The sequence below is a fragment of the Muscardinus avellanarius genome (genome assembly GCF_963383645.1).
Source record: "Muscardinus avellanarius genome assembly, chromosome: 4".
NCBI lineage: Eukaryota > Metazoa > Chordata > Mammalia > Rodentia > Gliridae > Muscardinus > Muscardinus avellanarius.
The window spans coordinates 156,301,575-156,320,809 of record NC_137789.1 but is presented as its reverse complement, the minus strand read 5'-3'; the positions used below and the strand labels follow the sequence as shown (position 1 = coordinate 156,320,809).

The window sequence follows — 19,235 nt, the reverse complement described above, 5'->3', positions numbered from 1 at the left end:
GCTGCCAATTTTTAGCACTTTTAGCAATTTTTAGCACTTTTTAGCAATTTTTAGCACTTTTAGCAATTTTAGCACTTTGGGAAGTCTATAGAAAAGAAAAGGAAAGAAATCAGCTTTCAGAGCCTGAGATGCATAGTCACCCACACGCGCACGTACACACACACCTACACCCACCTTAAAATGAAAGCTCTGGAGTTAGGTAAATTTGATGTAAAAGCAGAAGGAAGCCTGGGCAGTGGCTCACGACTCTAATCCCATTACTTGGGAGGCTGAGACAGGAAGATCGCAGGTTCATGACCAGCCTCAGCCACTTAGTGAGAGCCTGTTTCAAAATAAGAATAAAATAGGTCTGTGGCTGGAGCTCAGTGCCACAGAGACAGAGACAAATAAAAAAAAGCTGGGGTTGTAGCTCAGAGGTAGAATGCCACTGGATTCCATCCCCAGGACCAAAAACCAAAACCAAAACTACAGAATGAGCCGCCCCTAGAAGGAAGGTGAACATTGCTGAAGAGGCTTAGGCAGAAGCCTGCTAACCTTCTCTCGGTGAGTCTTCATCATAGAGTCAGGGTACTCGAGCAGTCCCCCTTAGCCCAGAGTCCTCATGATGGTGTGCGCTGAGATCCATCTTTCCTGAGAGTCTGTCTCTTGTCTATCATACCGTGTAAAGAATGTTAATATACTTATACATCCGGGCTTCACATCTGATGGGGCAGCTTACAGTGGCCCCGCTGGGTTCCACAAATGTGCAAAAGTGTTTTCCTATGATGTATACCTATGAAAAGGCTAAGATTTTAGCCTCCCAGTACTTGGGAGGCAGAGATAGGAGGATCACAGGTTTGGGTCAATTAAAGACTCGGGGCTGAAGAGTCAAGCTCTCGCAGATTATCTCAGATGATCCCCCTTACTAAAAGCCTGCCGGTGCACTTGGTCCTCTCTCCAGACTGTCCCTGACAGCTGCACCTACACTGGCATTTGTAAATAATGAGGAACTGGAGCCCAGACGAGGTGACACAGAAAAGTGACCATCTCAAAATGTGAGGCTCCTCATTTCTGTGAGACACTTTTTTTTTTTTTTTTTTGGTGGTATTGGGGGCTCCTGGAAACCCTTCTACCTCCGGGCTACACTTCCAGACCTATTTTTATACTATTTTTTTATTTGGAAACAGGGTCTCTTAAGCCAGCGCAGCTGGCTTTGAACCTGCGCGATCCTCCTGTCTCCGCCTCCCAAGCGCAGGGATTACAAGCATGCGCCACCACGCCTGGCATGTGAGACACATTTTGAAACCTCAGGAAATACTGCCCATTTCCCCAAACCCTTGATCTCTTTAGCTAACATCTGGACAACAGCAGTAATTAAAACTTGATTTCAAAATTATTCCTGCACCCAGATTTGGCTGCATAGATGCAGAGCAGTTCATTTTGAGCCAAATTCTCCTAAGATATTCCATAGCTATTATAATATTCCAGCAATATAATCAGTAGTGACTTAAAAATAATGACTCCCAATTATCACATTCCTGCTTCAAACAATGTTCTATGCTGGCTCTTCCAGCCACTGCACAATAGTTTGTAACTGGGGGGTCTAGTGCTATTTTTAGGGTGATAATCTGCATTTCAAGCAGTTTATTCTGTAGGTCTTCAGCAGCATTTATTCTGAAGCTTTGGGGATAGTTTTAATGTGCTTTCCTCCACCCCTATTAAAATAGGAATATAATACTAATTATTAAAAAAAATTGGAGCCAGATGTGGTGGTATGAACTTAAAATCCCCATACTTGGGAAGCTGAGGTAGGAGGATCTCAGATTCAAAGCCAGTCTCAACAACTTAGGCTCTCAACAACTTAGACCCTGTTTCCAAATTAAAAAAAAAAAAAAGCCTGGGTGTGTAGCTAAGAGGTAGAAGGCCCCTGGGTTCTATCCACAGTACCACACACAAAAAAAATGGATAATATTGAAGAAGGAAAACAACTGTATATACCTACCCTAACATACCCCTAGAAATAATTACTATTAATACATTGGCATGTATTCTTCCATGTGCATGTATATAAAAGTCATATTCTGGATCCTGTATTTTATATAACATTTTCACTTAAATAATCCATGATATTTGGTTACTTGTGAGTGTTTTAGTGATTTTATAAAACTGTGCCACGATTGATTCGTGGTTTTCTCGTTGTTCAGTGTTTACATTGTCTCCAGTTTTTTGCAGATACAAAGGATGCCAGATGAGCATCTTTCTGTTAATATTTGTACACACTTAGGAGCATCGCCCTCACATTCTTAGAAGTGATATCATAGGAAGACGGCATGAAGAATGTAAGACTTTAGGTACATGGCCACAGACTTTTCCAGGGTGTTAGGTCAACTCATGACACTTGACAACATTTATAAACATCTCAAGAGTGGAAAAATCAATATAGTAGTTTCCTAAAACACTTATTAGCTGCTTAGCATATTTATCTTGAAATGGATATAATTTTTATTTACCTCCTTAAAATGAAAGATACTCCTTTTTCTGCTTGTTATTGATACAGCCGAGAATTTGCCCGACTTCTCTTCTGTAAGCCATTGGGTGGGACGCTGGACTTTCATTAATGGCTTTCATCTTCTTTGCAGGTGTTATCAGGTCCTAACATGCACTCTGTTGGCCTTATCAGTGACAGAGGGCTTCAGAAGGAACAAGCCCATTTGTGCCAAGTCACTGTGCGGGAAGGCCAGTTCTCTTCAACGAGCAGTTGATGACCTCCTTTCCAGCTCTGTCCCTATCCAATAGATGGAGAAGGATCTTTGGGCTCTAATTAAGAGGAGCCTTTGAGATCTAATTAAGATCTCTTTCCTTCCTCTGTGACAGTGCCCTGGAAGGACTGCCAGGCAGTAATGAAGGTTCTTTTACTGAAAGAAGCAAAGGAGGACGACTGTGGCCAGGATCCATATATCAGGGTAAGTGGCCTGAGGCTCCTTATCCTGACTCCAGAGCTTCCTCGCTGACTGGTTTAAAGGGGTGGGAGCTGCGGAGGAAGGGGGGCTTCTAAAACTCACACTTGACCCAGAGTCGGTTGCTAACGTGGTATCACGACCCTTGCTTTTTCCTATACAGCCCCGGCCAATCCACAAGTGCATTCTTTCCTTTGCAGGAGTTAGCGTTGTATGGCCTTGAAGCCACATCCATCCCTGTTTTATCCTTTGAGTTTCTGTCTCTTCCCAGCCTCTCTGAGAAGGTAAGATGGAACCCCATGTTAGCATTTGGTCTCTGGAATCCTGGCCAGGAGAACATATCCCTAGCCTCTCATTTTGCCACCAGACTTAAACACAGGGTGGCACACCCGGCTCCAGGAGCTCCTCCTGCGGGGCACTGCTTAGCAGCCCCTCCAGGAAGCTGCATAGCCCTGCAGTAAGACCTGGAAAGCGCCACAGCTGTGTGGCTCTCCGTGCTCCAGGGCCCTCCCTCTCGTCCTCTCACCGAATCCACCCTGCCCTGGCTTCTGCACAGCAGACCTGGCAGATGCTTCCACATCTCAGACCTGAGGCCTCCAGCCAGTAAAACAGGGCTGAGACTCAACCCCAGGGCTCTACGCTCCACTTGGGTTCTGTTTCCAAGTATAGGAGTGACAGGTATTGCAGGAGGCAGGCCCAGTCTCCCAAAGGTCTGGCTGGGGGTGTAGTTAAGTGGTAGGGGGCTTGCCTAGTATGTCTAATGCCCTCAGTTTTATCCCTAGCACTTCAAAAACAAACAAAAATTATCGGAGCTGGTGGCTTGAGCGAAGTCATGTGTTTACAACAATAAAGTGCCTGGTTCGGAATAAATGTCCAATGGGTCATGTGACCATTAAGTAGATCATGTGACCATTAAGTGGGTCATGTGACCATTATTGTCTTTGAAACTTGGGGCTTCAGCGTAAGAATCGCCTCCTGGATATCGGTTTTGTATTACAGATGCAGGACAAGTCTACCACCTGCCTGCCCCAGCCTGCATCCCAGGCTGTAGACCCCCTGCTGCACCTGCTCCCTCCACCTGGCTCTCCCTAGACTGTGAGCTTTTTAAAGGCACGCTGTGATAATGAACTCACCCGTGTCTCCTAAATGGCCTAGAATAGATTGTTCCAGGCCCAGAGGCAGAAAGTGTTGGGTGGGTAGAAGGAGTTAGCCGGCCTCTGGCCTTTGTGAGACATTGGGAATTCTGGCCCGTAGCTCCTTGGAGACGTGAACTTACACCATCATATAAAATGCCTTTCTTGGCCGGGCGTGGTGACGCACACTTGTAATCCCAGTACTAGGGAGGCTGAGACAGGAGGATTGCACAGGTTTGAGGCCAGCCTCAGCAACTTAGTGAGGCTCTGAGCAACTTAGTGAGACCCTGTTTCCAAATAAAATATAAAATAGGTCTGTGAGTATAGCCTGGAGGAAGAACGCCCCTGGGTTCCACCCCCAGTACCACAAAAAATAAAAAATAAAAATTTTAAAAATGCCTTTCTTGCCCTTTGGTGTGCAGCTGGCTCGTCCAGAATGCTACGGGGGACTCATTTTTACCAGCCCCAGAGCGGTGGAGGCAATGGAGCTGGGCTTGGAGGAAGAGGGTAAAGCCGAAGGTGAGGGCAGGTGTGCTCAGATCTGCTTCAGTATCGTGGGATGATGATTTGCTCATCTTTCTCCCATGGAGACACCAGGTTCTAGAAACTGCCGCGCTCTGACAGATGGGATGCTGGCTCACAGATGCCCCCTGGAGACGGGTGATGTGCTGCCTCCTCCGCCCCAGAGAGATGGGCAGAGGGGGAGTCTCTCCCGCCCTGGAGATGTTGCTTGCTGGGTGTTCATAGCCCCCTCAAAATATGAGGTGCCAGTCTCTACTTCTGAAAATAGGATCTAAACCACTTTCCCCGAAGAGGTGATGAGACAACTTAAGAATGTATGAGAAAGTGTTTGTCATCCCCTTCAACCTCGGGCAACAGCGCGGAGGCATCTGGTCTCCTCCAGGTGCTAACGGAGGCTTGGGGAGTTAGCGCATGCGCAGAGGCGGCAGGGGGCCTGGGGCCCCTCTCTTCCCCACCCCATTCCCTTGCCTCTGAACAGGCCTCGCAGTTCCAGCACCTCTGGACTCTTCTGCCCTCATAGCTAGGACCTCTCAGACACCGGTGTGCCCGCCAGTGTGCCGGTGCCGGCCCAGGGTGTAGCTCTGAACTGGAGCTGCTGTTTCTCCAGTGTGGGGCAGAGCCTTGGAGCAGGGTCACCTGTCGCCCTCTTCCAGTGTGGCTTTGGGGCCCTTTCTCCTCCTGTCATATTTTTCCTTCTGGATGGGCTTAGAATATAACAATGATAAGAAAACCCCAGGGTGGGCACTAAAACTTTTGGCCACACTCTCCAGTTTCAAAAGCCTTTCCTACACATGTTCTTATTTTGGTTCTCACCCTCAGTGTTTGTGATCGGCAGGAGGGATAGTTAACACCAGTTAACTTGGTGAGGAAGTAGACAGAGGCTTCCTGACCTGCCCGGATGGCACCGCGGGTTCTGGGGAGAGCTGGTCCCCTGGCAGGCGGGCACCTCCCGGCCGGTGCTCCCTCTACTCTGCTCTGACCCTGGGGAAGCAGCCTGTATCCCTGCTGTGGATGATTCTCCAACAAATATCATTTACACTCATGGGGCAGGTGCCAGAGCCAGCCGGCCAAAGTATGGTTCCAAAGAGAGGAGTGAGGATGAAAGAATTCAATTCTAAGAATTTAATTCAAATAATTTTAATTCAAACGTGGAAGGATCGCCCGTCCACTCCCGGGCTGATATCTCTACTGGCCGATCCCGGGTGTATCTCTCTCATCCTATTTATACAGTTCCAGGTCAATCAATCCCTCGTGCCATCACCACCTGAGCTTCTCTGAGACCTTTCACTTTGAACACTCCATGATCCCAAACCTTACTGACTCTGGGCAAAGGACAGTCAGAAGTATTCTTTTAGGGGAAAACCTTAATGGCTCCCCACAGGCAGGAAAGAAGAAGAAACTCAATTTGGAGTTGCTGTTTAAAAAAGAATTTCCCAGCCGGGCCCACGCTTGTAATCCCCGCGCTTGAGAGGCTGAGACAGGAGGATTGCACAGGTTCGAAGCCCAGAGGTAGAAAGCCCCTGGGTTCCATCCCCAGTACCACCAAAAAAAAAAAAAAAAAAAGGAATTTTCTTTGGGGCAGAAAGTATAAAGTAACACTATTGAATTTAGGAATTTAGGGCAAAGTTATGCTCCTATCAGATTTTAGGGTGGAAGAACTATTGTCTGTCTTCTAAAAATGTTTGCAACCTCAGTACCCTTATGATATATTTATATAATCTATTTTACATATTTCTTTCATTCATATTTAAGAGATCTTTGTCATAAAATGGCAGTTTTCTGTATTTCCTTGTGTTTGTTAATGAAGGTGAAATTTATTATTTCACTTTGTCCTAATGGATAACCAGCCTTCTCATCTGAGAATGTAGTTTGTTGACCACTTTCAGATTTATGTCTCAGATAAAACCAGTGTATTGCTTTGTTAGACATTTAGGATGTTTATTTTAATGACCAGTGACTTTCTCTAAAAGTATACAATTTAAAAAAATTTTTTTTGGTGGTACTGGGGGTAGAACCCAGGGGCTTTCTACCTCCAGGCTATACCCCCAGCCCTATTTTTATGTTATTTGGAAACAGGGTCCCACTAAGTTGCTGAGAGCCTCACTGAGTAGCTGAGGCTGGCTTCGAACCTGCACAATCCTCCTGTCTCGGCCTCCCAAGCGCTGGGATTACAAGCGTGTGCCACCACGCCCGGCTTAGACTTTTTAAATCTTAATGTCACCATCCAAATTAATTCTTCAAGTTGTTTGTTCCCTAGCACACATTAAAAATGCTTCTAGTGCCAGCTGTGGACTACCTTCAGTCGGTCACACCAAAACACTTACCAAAGCGAGTTTTCAATTTTTGCCTGCAAACTGTGAGCCAATGAAAATGGAATCTTAGCTTGGAATGCTATTGGGAAAGCGCCCGATGGCTACTCTGGTATTTTCTGCTCACATATAATTTCATATTTTGCAGCCTGGGAAAAGTCTCTGAAAGAAAAATGGAATGCTAAGTCCGTGTACGTGGTTGGGAACGCCACTGCGTCTCTAGGTGAGCAGTCAAGGCAAAAATAAAACGCCGGGGAATGGCCGAGCCTTCTTTGGGTTGTTTTAAACACTTCAGTTCAATTTTAAAATATTTTTTACTTACAAACATTTTCTGAAAGCAGTTAATGAGTTAAATATATAATGTTACTGATGGAGTACCATGAAACAAATTCAGACATTGCTAAGGGACGTTCCAAATTGGTTCACACCTTTTAAGAAATACTCGATGAGTTCCTACCTAGCCAAAAGTTGTTTTTTTTTTTTAATGTTTATAACTTTGGGTGCTTGAATCTCATTTGAATATACTTAATGCCACTAAATTAGACTCTGCTAAAATGGGAAGTTTTATGTTACATATTTATACTTCAATTTTTTTTTTTTTTTTTTTTTTGCAGTACTGGGGATAGAACCCAGGGGCTCTACCTCCAGGCTACACCCCTAGCCCTATTATTTTATTCTTTATTTTGAAACAGGGTCTCGCTGAGTTACAAAGGGCCTTACTAGGTAGTAGCTGAGGCTGTCTGTGAACCGTGATCCTCCTGTCTCGGCCTCCCAAATGCTGGGATTACAAGCATGCGCCACCATGCCTGGTATACTTCAATTTTTTTTTAAAGAGCCTAAATATCCAGGTAGTCGATTTTTACGTTTTCAAATATTCTTAATGTTCTTTATATTTTTCAAATATGTATGCATTTTTCCAAAAATGTGTGTGTGTGTGTGTGATAGAGCACAAGCATGCATGCACACACGCATGGGTAGGTAACTAGTGATTAATTCAGGCGTGCTCTACCACTGAGTTACACCCCAGCCTTATTTTATATTTTAATTTGGAACAGAGTCTCACTAACTTGGCTGGCTTTGAACTCGCAGTCTACTGTCTTAGCTTCCCAAGTATTCTTTTTTCCCTTTGGTACTAGGAATTGAGCCTAGGGACTTTCTACCTTTGAGCTACACCCCCCAGCCCTATTTTTATTCTTTATTTTGAAACAGGGGCTCACTGAGTTGCAGAGGGCCTCACTAAGAGCTGAAGCTGGCTGTGAGCCTGTGGTCTTCCTGTCTCAACCTCCCAATCCCTGGGATTACAGGCCTGCACCACCGTGCCTAGGTCCATTTTCCCGTTCTTAGATGAGAAAAATGGGGTTCCAAGAAGTGAGGTAAAGCCTTTCCCAAAGCCTCCTGCCTGGAGGGGGCAGGACCCAGCCTTCATGTCCAGATGAATGCTTGTAATCTTCCTACCGTGGCTTCAAGAGGCTTTTCTCTTTGTGATTTTTAAAGCACTGCCTCTGTATTCGCACGTTGAAAAACAGCACAGGGCTGGGCAAGGTGACGTATGCCTGCAGGCCCAGTACTGGGAGGCTGAGACAGGAAGATTGCAAGTTCAGAGACAGCCCAGCAACAGAGTGAGCCTCTCAGCAACCTAGAGAGACCCTGTTTAAAAACAAAAAATTAGCCAGGCGCGGTGACGCATGCTTGCAATTCCAACATTCGGGAGGCTGAGACAGGAGGATCGCACAGGTTCGAAGCCAGCCTCAGCTACTTAGTGAGGCCCTTTGCAACTCAGTGAGACCCTGTTTCAAAATAAAGAATAAAAAATAGGGCTAGGGGTGTAGCTCGGAGGTAGAATGTCCCTGGGTTCTGTCCCCAGTACCACACATGCGCACACGCATCCACAAACTCACACACACGAACAAAAGAACTTCAGTAACCATTTAAAGAAATGCATCTCCTTGTTGTTTTCTAGTGAATAAAATTGGCCTGGATACTGAAGGAGAAAACTGTGGAAACGCAGAAAAGCTTGCAGAATTTATTTGCTCCAGTAAGTAGAAGAGGATCGCGCCAAACAAAGCCCTTTTATGTTGCGTTTGTTGATCATAACTTCGACCTTGGGAAAAGAGCACTCTGCGGTGCGCTCGTGGTGATACTGATGGGCGAGCAGCACGTGAACTGCCCTGGACCCTCCCTGTCTGTATCTGTGTCTGTCTGTGCTTGCTTAAGATTTAGTCCTCCTCCTCTGCTCTCTACACCAAAGCACTGGAGCCAACTTGAGGACAGAGTCCAACACTTACAGACGAGCTCGACACACTGCAGAGTGGGGCTTCCGAGCGCTCAGTCGGGGCCGGGACAGAGCAGGCTGTGGACAGGTAGCAAGGGACAGCTGGGCTCAGCGGGTCTTCCCAGGTTCCCAGTTCTCTCCCCTATCCCAGTAGGTTTTTTATACACTTTTTATTTAAGTTAATTTTAACGATGTATAAAAATGGTGCATGTTAATGGCATGCCAGTTTTCTTAAAAATAATTTTAGGGCCGCCAGGCGTGGTGGCCTACGCTTATAATCCCCATGCTTGGGAGGCAGAGACAGGAGGATCACGCAGGTTCAAAGCCAGCCTTGCTGGCTTAAGAGACCCTGTTTCCAAATAAAAATATAAAATAGGTCTGGGAGTATAGCCCGGAGGTAGAAGGGTTCCATCCCTAGTACCACTGATAATAATAATAATAATAATAATAATAATAATAATAATAATAATTTTAGGGCTGGGGTGTGGCTCTGGTAGAGCTCTCGCCTAGCCTGCCCGAGGCCCTGGGCTCCTCCTCCAGCACCACGGGAATAAGTCATTTCATTTCACCCGTTCTGGTTCACTACATGCTCTGTGTTAACACGGAGAACCAGCGCTGCCGGGTGCTTGCTGTGCCCAGGAGCTCGGGCACTTTGCCCCGCCCCTCACTGCCTCGTCACACCCCCAATGGAGTCTGGGTCATCTCTGCAGTCAGGATCAGCCCCGCAGTAGCCGGGCCAGCCAGGATGGAGCCCTCCCTCCCACCCCGGCTTCCACCAGCATCCAGGTCCTTGAAGGGTAGCCTAGGCAGCCGTGACCATAACCCATCAGAGGGGTTAGCTCCCCAAAGCCGCGGGCCACTAAGAATGTCTGCCCCGCATGTGACTTTCAAAATGATTTCCCAGTCAGCTAAGGACAAGTGAGGCTGGAGGGGCCGTTCAGATTTTATCCCAGTCACGTGTTGGAGTGCCAGCCCATGACCTGGGGCTGATCATTAGACTCACTCCCCGTGGAAGAACCTGAGCTCGGGGTGCGGGTCACTTGTCCACGGGGTGCTAGCCGGGTCTCGAGCTAGGACTGCTGGCTCCGGAGCGCTTCCTCTTGCCCTTGCTCTTCCTCCTTGAAGCGGCTCAGTCCTTTTCTGGCAGGTGAGGAAGGCAGGGGAATCTGCCAAAGGGTGGAAAGCAGATTCCAAGAGCTTGTCTTAGCCTTTGCAGATTTGGTGCTTATGAATCGCGTGGCGGGCCTCAGGGACCAGCTGCACGGAAGGCCACGAGCGCAGCCACAGCCGGCGCCAGGCTCAGCCCGCTGGAGCTCCCTAGCCGCGGCGCCCCGGGGGAACGCAGCCTTAATGCAGATGTCATGGTCGCATTGCTGGGAACTTCAGATCCTGTCTCCCTGAGTTGTGCTAACAGAGAGGTCACAGTGCTACCCCCACTCTTAGCCCCTTTTTATATGTATTTATTTTGCCATTCTACCTCCAAGGTACACCCCCAGCCCTGTTTTTTAGTATTTTTAGTTTTTGAAACAGGGTCTCACTAAGTTGCGGAGGGCCTCACTGAGTAGCTGAGGCTGTCCGTGAACTGTGATCCCCAGTCTCTGCTTCCCAAATGCTGGAATTACAAAACTGCACCACTCCTCCCAACTCTAGCCCCTTTTTATTTTTATAGTTTGAAATGGGGTCTTTCCGTGTTGCTGGGACTGGCCTCTAACCTGCCATCCTCCTGCCTTAGCCTCCTGAGTGGTTGGAATTACCAGTGTGGGCCACTGTGCCTGCAACCCACGAGATGTTCTGTAGAATCTTATATAAGCCAGTACTGTGGGACATTTTCAGACTGAAAATACAGCTCTGGAGACTATAGGTTGATATGAACGATACTGTTTGCTGCTGGTGAGGACTGGTCGTCCCTTTGTTCCTGGGTCACCTTGTATCCTCTGATGATGAGGCTCACCTTGGCAGGCTCAGCCTGGCCCCTCGGGGGTCTCCGTGACACCACGTTGTGGAGAAGGGCTCTTAGTTTTGTATCTGAGAATGATTCTTGCATATGAGAACCTGTCAGTTTTGTTGAATGGTCTTGTTGCAAGCTGGTGTTCAAATCACATGCTAGAGCCACTACCCTGCGAGAGTTTAATGTCCACGCGTCTGCGCAGAGTGGCGACAGGGCGAGAAGCACTGAGGGCTGGGGCCTCTCTTCAAAGCCTCGATCCACAAGGCCCTTGGGTACTTGGCCGAGTGGCCCTGGGTAAGGCGGGGAGAACAACAGACAGGAGGCTTTGCCGGGGGTGGCTGCAGGGTCGCTCCTGGCCAGCAGGTCCCTGCTGTCCCCTGCGGCCCTGCCCCACCATCCCGCCAGTGCCAGGCCTGCCTCCTGCCTCCTGACGGCTCTGCCTCAGCAGCCCCTCGTCTGTGGAGGCTGGTTTTCTGGGCACCTGCACCCACGCTCCTCTGATCTTCATACAGCAGACTTCAGAGTCCGCAGGGGGCAGTCGCTCTTCCCACGTGTAGACGCCAGAACCGAGACCTGGGATGGGGTGGGCCTGAGCCCGGCAGCTTGCCGCGGCAGCCGCGGGCCTCCCCGTGCAGCCCTCCCCTGGGTTTCACAGCTTTTACAAAGTCTGCGTATGTGTCCGCAGGGGAGTCACCCTCACTGCCTCTTCTCTTTCCCTGTGGAGTCCTCAGAAGAGAAGTCCTGCCCAAAATGCTCAAGGACAAAGGTAACTAGCACTCCACGGCCGTGCCTCTGCAGACCCTGCCCAGAGGCCCAGCGAGGGCGTGCCCGCCACGCTGCGGGCCTCCCGCCTCCGCCTCCCCAAGAGCTGCCCTCGGGCCTCTCTTCCTGGTTCTGTGCATCCTGTCTGTGATTCATGGGGTGGCCGGGGACAGTCCTGTGGACACTCACACAAGCACAGGAGCAGAAGCCTCCGCGGGTACGAGAGCCAGGCTCCCAAGCCTTCCCTTTCTCTGCCAGCCCAGCCTCCTCCACCACAGGACTGCCCCGCAGTGCTCAGCAGGCCGCAGACGGCCGGCCGGCTCCTCTGCCCAGTGCTGGGCTGCTCCGTTTCTGAGCAGTGTATTGTGGGAGGGTGGTGTTGCCTCGGGAGGCCCTACCGACTGCACGCTATGGTGGCGGAGGCCACAGTGCCGTCCAGTATGGTAAGGTCTGTGTCCTGGTTTGGATTGTGCCCAGGGATTCCCATGGAAAGCCTAACTGTCTATCAGACAATTCCACACCCAGGAATCCAAGCGAACCTCAACAGCTACTATTCCAAGCAGGTAGGTGGTGTTTGCAGGAGCGCCCTAGCAGGGACAGCCGGGGGGTGGGGGGGCCGGGAGGGGATGGGCACACTCCTCTAGGGGGCACTTTATCCCCCAGCCCTGTGCCCTGACCAGACGGCTCCCGGAGGCTCCATGTCTGTGTCTGTGAAGTAGGAATAGACCTGTCTAGTAAATCTGTGTAAGTACTAGAGAAGGTAGTGTTGGCAGGCCCTGGTGTGCAGCATCTCATACGTGTCCAAGCCTGAGGCATGGTCCTGGTGCTGCCTTGGACCTCCGTCCCTGGGCTGGAGGCTGAGCTCATGCCAGAGCAGTCTGCATTGGGCTTGGGGGCTCAGGCAGGAGAGCAGATAGCTCTCCCCAGTGACTGAGGTCTTCACCATTTCTGCTCAGAAGACGCATCCTGCTTGCCCAGGACGGGCTTCCAAAGGTCTGGCCTGATTCTGGGGGCGCCCATCAAGTCAGACTATAGGCAAAGAGGCCGCACGGGCCGTCAGCTCCACCTACCGGGGAAGGAGGGTCACAGCTCCAGACTGCCTCAGTGGGTCAGTGAGAGGTTATCCAGGCTGCCAGGCACGGGCTTCTCGGTGCCCAGGGCCTCTGGGAGCTGGCGATCGGCCAAGGGCATCAGCCTCTCTGATCTCAGCTTCGCAGTCGCTCTCTGAACAGTCCCTCACTGAAAGTGCCTCTGTGGGGCAGGGAATCCCCACACAGGTGGCCGGGGACGCTCAGGTACAGGGCTCTGGTCTGCCTGCGGCCTGGGGCATGAATGTGTGACGCCGGGTGCTGTCTCCATCTCATGTGGCCAGCAGTGGATCGCGTCTTCTCACCCCACAGGGCGTCCCGGCCAGCATCGGGGTTTTTAGTCCCTCCGGCCTTGCGTACAGCCTCAAGTACATCCGAGACTTATCTGGTGACAACATGGATAAAATTAAGGTTTGGCTTCCTGTGGGCTTCTGAGATGCTTTTGGCTTTTCTATCTTCAGCTTTACTGATTATCCCTAGGCTTAGTTACTCCCTGTCAGGCCAACATGTCTGGCCTGTAGGACGCCCCCAGACGGCTCTGGAGGACTGGGCGGCAGCACCACTCCTCCGTGCTCCTCGTCTGCAGCCCGGCTAGTTTCCCTTCGTGGCCTCCGTAAGCACACGTGCGGTCTTCCCTGCTCAGGCTCAGTCTCGGGGCTACGAAGGAAACTTAGATGAAGCCCTTTCCAGAGCGGTAGGTGAGCAATTCATGATAACGGCCACCAGCCAGGCAAAGCGACACAGGTCCCCTGTCCCCACATGCACACCCAGAGGCCGCGGGGCCTGAGCACAGGCTGCTGGCTGCCGGGCCCCAGCTGACAGGGATGGGAAATGAACTGGTCGGCCTGGGGCCCAGTGTGGGGAACGTGGCGCCACCTGGAGGATCCTGCCCTGCGTGAGCTCAGAGGAAGGATGGCCGCTCTGACCCGGTGTCAGCTAGTCACGTTGGCCACCGCTGGTCCCATCGCAGGCAGTTTAATGCTTTCTTTCTTAGCATTCTGTACCAGCTTACTGAGATATGATTCACAACTCATTGCGTTTACTATTTTACTAAGTTAACATATATATACTTTTAAAATATACAGGTCAGTGTTTTTAGGATAGTCACAAAGTTGTACAACTGTCATAGCTACCTAATTTCAGAGCATTTCACCACCTGATGGAAAACCCTGTGCACACCACCTCCTCTCCTGCTCCTTTGCTCCCCTGACACCAGTAGATTGTGTTCACTCTATGCGTTTGCCCGTCTGGATAGAATCACACAGCACGTGGCCATCCAGGTCCAGTCTCTGTCACCTGTCGATGTTTTTAAGGTCTGTCCATGCTGTAGCGTAGAGCAGCCCTTCATTCCCTTTATTTATTTATTTATTTATTTTATTATTATTATTTTTTTTTTTGGTGGTACTGGGGTTCCTGGAAGCCCTTCTACCTCCGGGCTACACTCCCAGACCTATTTTATTTTTGGAAACAGGGTCTCTTATTGCCAGCGTGGCTGGCTTCGAACCTGCGCGATCCTCCTGTCTCTGCCTCCCAAGTGCAGGGATTACAAGCGTGCGCCACCACGCCGGCTCCTTCAGTCCTTTGTATTGCTGAAGAGCAGTTCAGTCTATGAGAATACCACCCATATTTATCCATTTGTGACTTGATAGCCATGAGGTGGTTCACACTTTTTTCTTTTCTGATGGTGTTACTGGCGATTGAACCCATGGGCATTCTACCTACAAGCTACACCTCCAGCTTATTATTTTTATTCAGGTTCTTGGCTAGGTTGATGAGTCTTACTACTTGCTGAGGCTGTCCTCACACCTGCAGTCTTCCTTTCTTGGCCTCTGAAGTACTGGGATTGCAGGTGTGCGCCACCATGCCTGGCTTGTCTACACTTTTGAACTACTGTGAATAAGGCTGAATATTCAACTACTTTTTTATGTGTGGACCTGTTTTTCTCTTGGATATATACCTAGGAGTAAAATTGCTAAGCCATCTGACAACTTTAACATTTTGATGAATTGCCAAACTATTTTTCCAAAGTGGTTATACCATCTTATATGTCTATCAGCAATAGATGAGAGTAATTCATACACAGTTTCTCTCTATCCTCACCAACATTTTTCATTTTTCTGTCTCTGTGATTATAACTATCCTAGTGGATGTAAAGTAGTTTATCAGTATGGTTTTGATTTGGATTTCAATACTCACTAATGATATTGAGCATCTGGTCATGAACACATTGACCGTCTTTTGTATTCTTTAGAGAAATATCGATTCTAAGCCTTTGCCAATTTTAAAACCAATTCATTTTTTATTGGTGTTGAGTTGTAATAGATTTATTTTTTCTTTTTTCTTTTTTTTTTTTTTTTGTGAGTCTAAGGATGGAACCCAGGGCCATTCAACCTCCGATCTACACCTTCTGCCCTATTTCTTTTATTCTTTGTTTTGAAACAGAGTCTCACTGAGTTGTGAAGGGCCTCACTAAGTAGCTGAGGCCGTCCGTGAACCACGATCCTCCAGTCTGCCTCACGAATGCTGGGATTACAAGCGTGCGCCATCACGCTTGGTGGTAATAATTCTTTATTCTAGATATAATTCCTTTATCAGGTGTGATTTACAAAATTTTTCTCCTACTGTATGGGTTGTTTTCTCATTTTTTTGATGGCCTCTTTTGAAGCACAAAAGTTTTTTCAAAGCTGTGCATGGTGGCACATGCTTAAAATCCTAGTACTTAGGAGGCTGAGACAAGAGGATCACAGGTTCACAGCCAACCTCCGCTATTTAGTGAGGCCCTCTGCAACTTATTGAGACCCTGTTTCCAAATAAATTATAAAATAGGGCTGGGGGGATAGGATAGCCCAGAGGTAGAATGCCCCTGGGTTCTATCCCCAGTACTGCAAAAAATTAATTAATTAGAAATATAAAATAAAAATAAAGAATAAAAAATAGTGGAGGTGTGGCTCGGAGGTAGAATGCCCCTGGGTTCCATCCCCAGTACCTCAAAAAAAAAGTTTTTAAAATTTGGACTAAGTCTACTTTTTTCTTTTGTTACTTAGTCTTTGGTTGTTATATTTAAGACACCATTACCCAAGTCAGTGTCAAAAAGATTTAATCCCATGTCTTGTAGTTTTATAATTTTAGTTCTCAATTTTCATTCTTTGTTCCATTTGAATTAATGTTTGTGTATGGTGTGAGGTAGTGATCTGGATTTGTTTTGCTTTTATTTTTGTCCTTGAGGAAATTTCTCAAGCAGAGGGCTCTGTAGGGTAGAGGGGCTTAGATCACACCCCGCTGAGGCCATGCAGAGCGCCCAGATCTCTGAACGGCCCTACCCCCTGCCTGGCGCCGGTTTCTTGGGAGGGAAGGTGAAGAGGAGAATTGGTCAGGGCTGACACCGTTGGGTGCTCATCTACTACCAAGCAGGTACCGTATCCACAGCTTTAATCCAGAAGAGAGTGAGCGGACGGGAACCTCCCTTCTGTCAGAAGCTGCATATTTCTTACTTAACCCCTAGCCCTGCGAGGCAAAGGTAATTGTAGATGAGTAAACCGAGGGTCAGCTACACCATGTGACTTGTAATGACAGGTAGTATGGGACGTTCAGGACCCAAGCACCACGTTCAGTCCAAGGCACGGCCCTGGACACAACCCCTGAGCACGTGACATTCAGGCAGAGAGGCCCATGCCCTAGAGTGTTGATCTGGGACAGTGGTGCTGGTGTGGGCAGCAGCCACTGTCAGCCATTCAACATACATCTGTGCCCGGCTCTGGCTGGCAGTTCACCACACAACTTCACCTAACCCCCACAGCAGCCCAGGGGAGTGCCTGGGGACCCACTCTGTGCCACAGGTGCGGAGCTGGAAGCCGCAGAGCATGGGTCATGCCCAGGGCCTCTGTCCTGTGCAGCTGGAACCTGAACCCTGACCTCCAGCCCGGGAGGCCTGGCCTTTGACTGCCCTGCTTTCATGGTGGACCCAGGTCCTCCCCTGCCACACCCACTCCCATTCCTTCCCCCTGGACCCTGGAGCTCAAGCAGAACCATCCTCTGAGGAAGGCTGCCTGGCCATAGCCACGAGGCAGGAGCCCATCTCGGATCTCACATCCCTGCCCAGTCTAGCCTGTGCTCGCTAAGGGCGGCAGGAGGCTTTGGTGAGGATTGGGGTTTTGCACACCTGGAAGCTGGTTCGAATCAGGCACGCCATCATTTCTATGATCACATCTCATGGGGAGGGATGTCCTAACAGAAAGGCCGGCTGAGGCCCTGACAGTCTCTTCTCTCTCGGCAGTTTGCAGCGATCGGCCCCACCACGGCTCACGCCATGGCCGCCAAGGGCCTGCTTGTGAGCTGCACCGCAGACAGCCCCACACCACAAGCCCTGGCCTCGGGCATCGGGAAGGTGCTGCAGCCCCACGGCTGCTGCTGAGTCGACGGGCTCCTGCCGCCTCCCCAGGCCGGCCCCTGGACACTGCCGCTGGGACAGAGCCAGCAGCACTGGGACGCTTGGGAAGCTGCCACCATCCCACTTCCGCCACACCCGAGTGCAGTAGATCAGAGGGGGTCCAGCCCGCGAAGGCCAGCTCAGAACCTAGCACAGGTGAGCCCCGGCGCCCAGCCCTGCGAGGACCCCCGTGTCCACAGTGGGAGAGGACATGACCGTGCTGGCTGCCCTGCTCGAAGAGTGTCTCGTCACCCACCACGTGGGGTTCTCGGTGCAAAGCTGTGTTGGAACAGGCACGCATGCCTCTGATAACAATAAACCTGGTCTTTGTGGTGCAATTTGCTGCGTGTGAAGGTTTATTCATCCTCTAAGAAGACCTTGAAGCCGCTGCTTGTGAGCTGTGGGTCATTGTAATTCAAATACAGAATTGGAGTTCTGATCACCACTATCTGAAGGCCAGCGACTTAGTGAGATCCTGTTTCAAAATAAAGAATAATAAAAAAGAAAAATAGGACAAGGTGTATAGCTTAGGAATAGAATGTCCCTGGGTCAATCCCCAGTTCCACACAAAAAAAAAATAAAAAAAAAATAAAATAAAATAAATGAAATAGAGGTGGGGGTGTAGTTCAGAGGTAGAATGCCCCTGGGTTCAATCCCCAGTACCAAAAAAATAAAAATAAAAAAACCTAGCCAATCCTGTTCCACTCTACTAAAAAGCTCCCTGTGAACTTACAATAAAATCTTCACTAATGGGAGCCGGGCATGGTGGCGCACGCTTGTAATCCGGGAGGCTGAGACAGGAGGATCATGGTTCTCGGCCAGCTTCAGCTACTTAGTGAGGCCCTCTGCAACTTAGTGAGACCCTGTTTCAAAATAAATAATAAAAATAGGGCTGGGGGTGTAGCTTGGAGGTAGAATGCCCCTGGGTTCTACCCCAGTACCGCAAAAATAAATAAATAAACAAATAAAAAACACAATCTCCACTCCTCTGCCCCATAGGTCCTCCCGGGCTCCAGCCCCTGCCGGCTCCTCCCTCCGCTCCTGGATCCTCCCTTGTCGCTCACACTCGGTTGCACCGTCCTCCGTCCTCCCCAGCACTGCAGATCTGCCCAGCTAGCGCAGCCCTGTGCACGTGCCCTGTGCGCCCTGCACCCCGCCAGCCCCACACAAACACCCTTCTCCTACCTCTGCCTGCACTTGGAGTGCAGTCATGTCAGCCCCCAAGGCAGCCACTCTGCCCAGCCCTGCCAGCTTCACAAAGAAGGAGCACTTGCCACTGTTTCGATTGTAATGTTCCTGCTGTCTGTCTCCCCTCCTTAGTGTCCAAGTCCCCTGAGGATGCAGGTGTCCCCTGGCCCTAGGAAGTACTCAGAACCAAAGCACCCCTCACAGTGTCACACTCGATGACCTCATGACCTTCAGCGGGGCGTTCAAACACAGCCTCGGCAATTTAGTGAGATCCTCAATAACGCAGAGAGACCTTTTTCAAAATGAAAAAATTTTAAAAGGGCTGTGGGTGAGCCGAGCGTGGTGGCGCACGCTTGTAATCCCTGCGCTTGGGAGGCTGAGACAGGAGGATCGCACAGGTTCGAAGCCAGCCTCAGCTACTTAGTGAGGCTCTCAGCAACTTAGTGAGACCCTGTTTCCAAATAAAATAGAAAATAGGTCTGGGAGTATAGCCCGGAGGTAGAAAGCCTCTGGGTTCTACCCCCAGTACCACAAAAAAGGGGGGGGCTGTGAATGTAGCTTGAAGGTAGAATGCCCCTGGATTCAAACCCTAGAATGACAGGAAAAAAAAAAAAAAAGAGCCCTAGATTCTGGTTCTGTGCTCTCATCTGG

General features: G+C 49.5%; 1 protein-coding gene across 2 annotated transcripts; it reads left to right on the top strand.

The window, feature by feature from the left end:
* Positions 1-2,879: 2,879 nt before the first annotated feature.
* On the top strand, positions 2,880-17,381 carry UROS (uroporphyrinogen III synthase; the record flags this gene model as incomplete). Of its 2 annotated transcripts, XM_080695307.1 has the most annotated exons (9): positions 2,880-2,942; positions 3,137-3,220; positions 4,492-4,588; positions 7,049-7,123; positions 8,861-8,935; positions 11,806-11,886; positions 12,360-12,445; positions 13,283-13,381; positions 17,244-17,381. In XM_080695307.1, the coding sequence occupies 9 exons, from the start codon at positions 2,880-2,882 to the stop codon at positions 17,379-17,381; spliced, it is 798 nt and encodes a 265-aa protein (XP_080551433.1). The 2 variants fall into 2 exon arrangements, with proteins under 2 accessions (XP_080551433.1, XP_080551434.1); XM_080695308.1 differs by lacking the exon at positions 11,806-11,886.
* Positions 17,382-19,235: the final 1,854 nt, after the last annotated feature.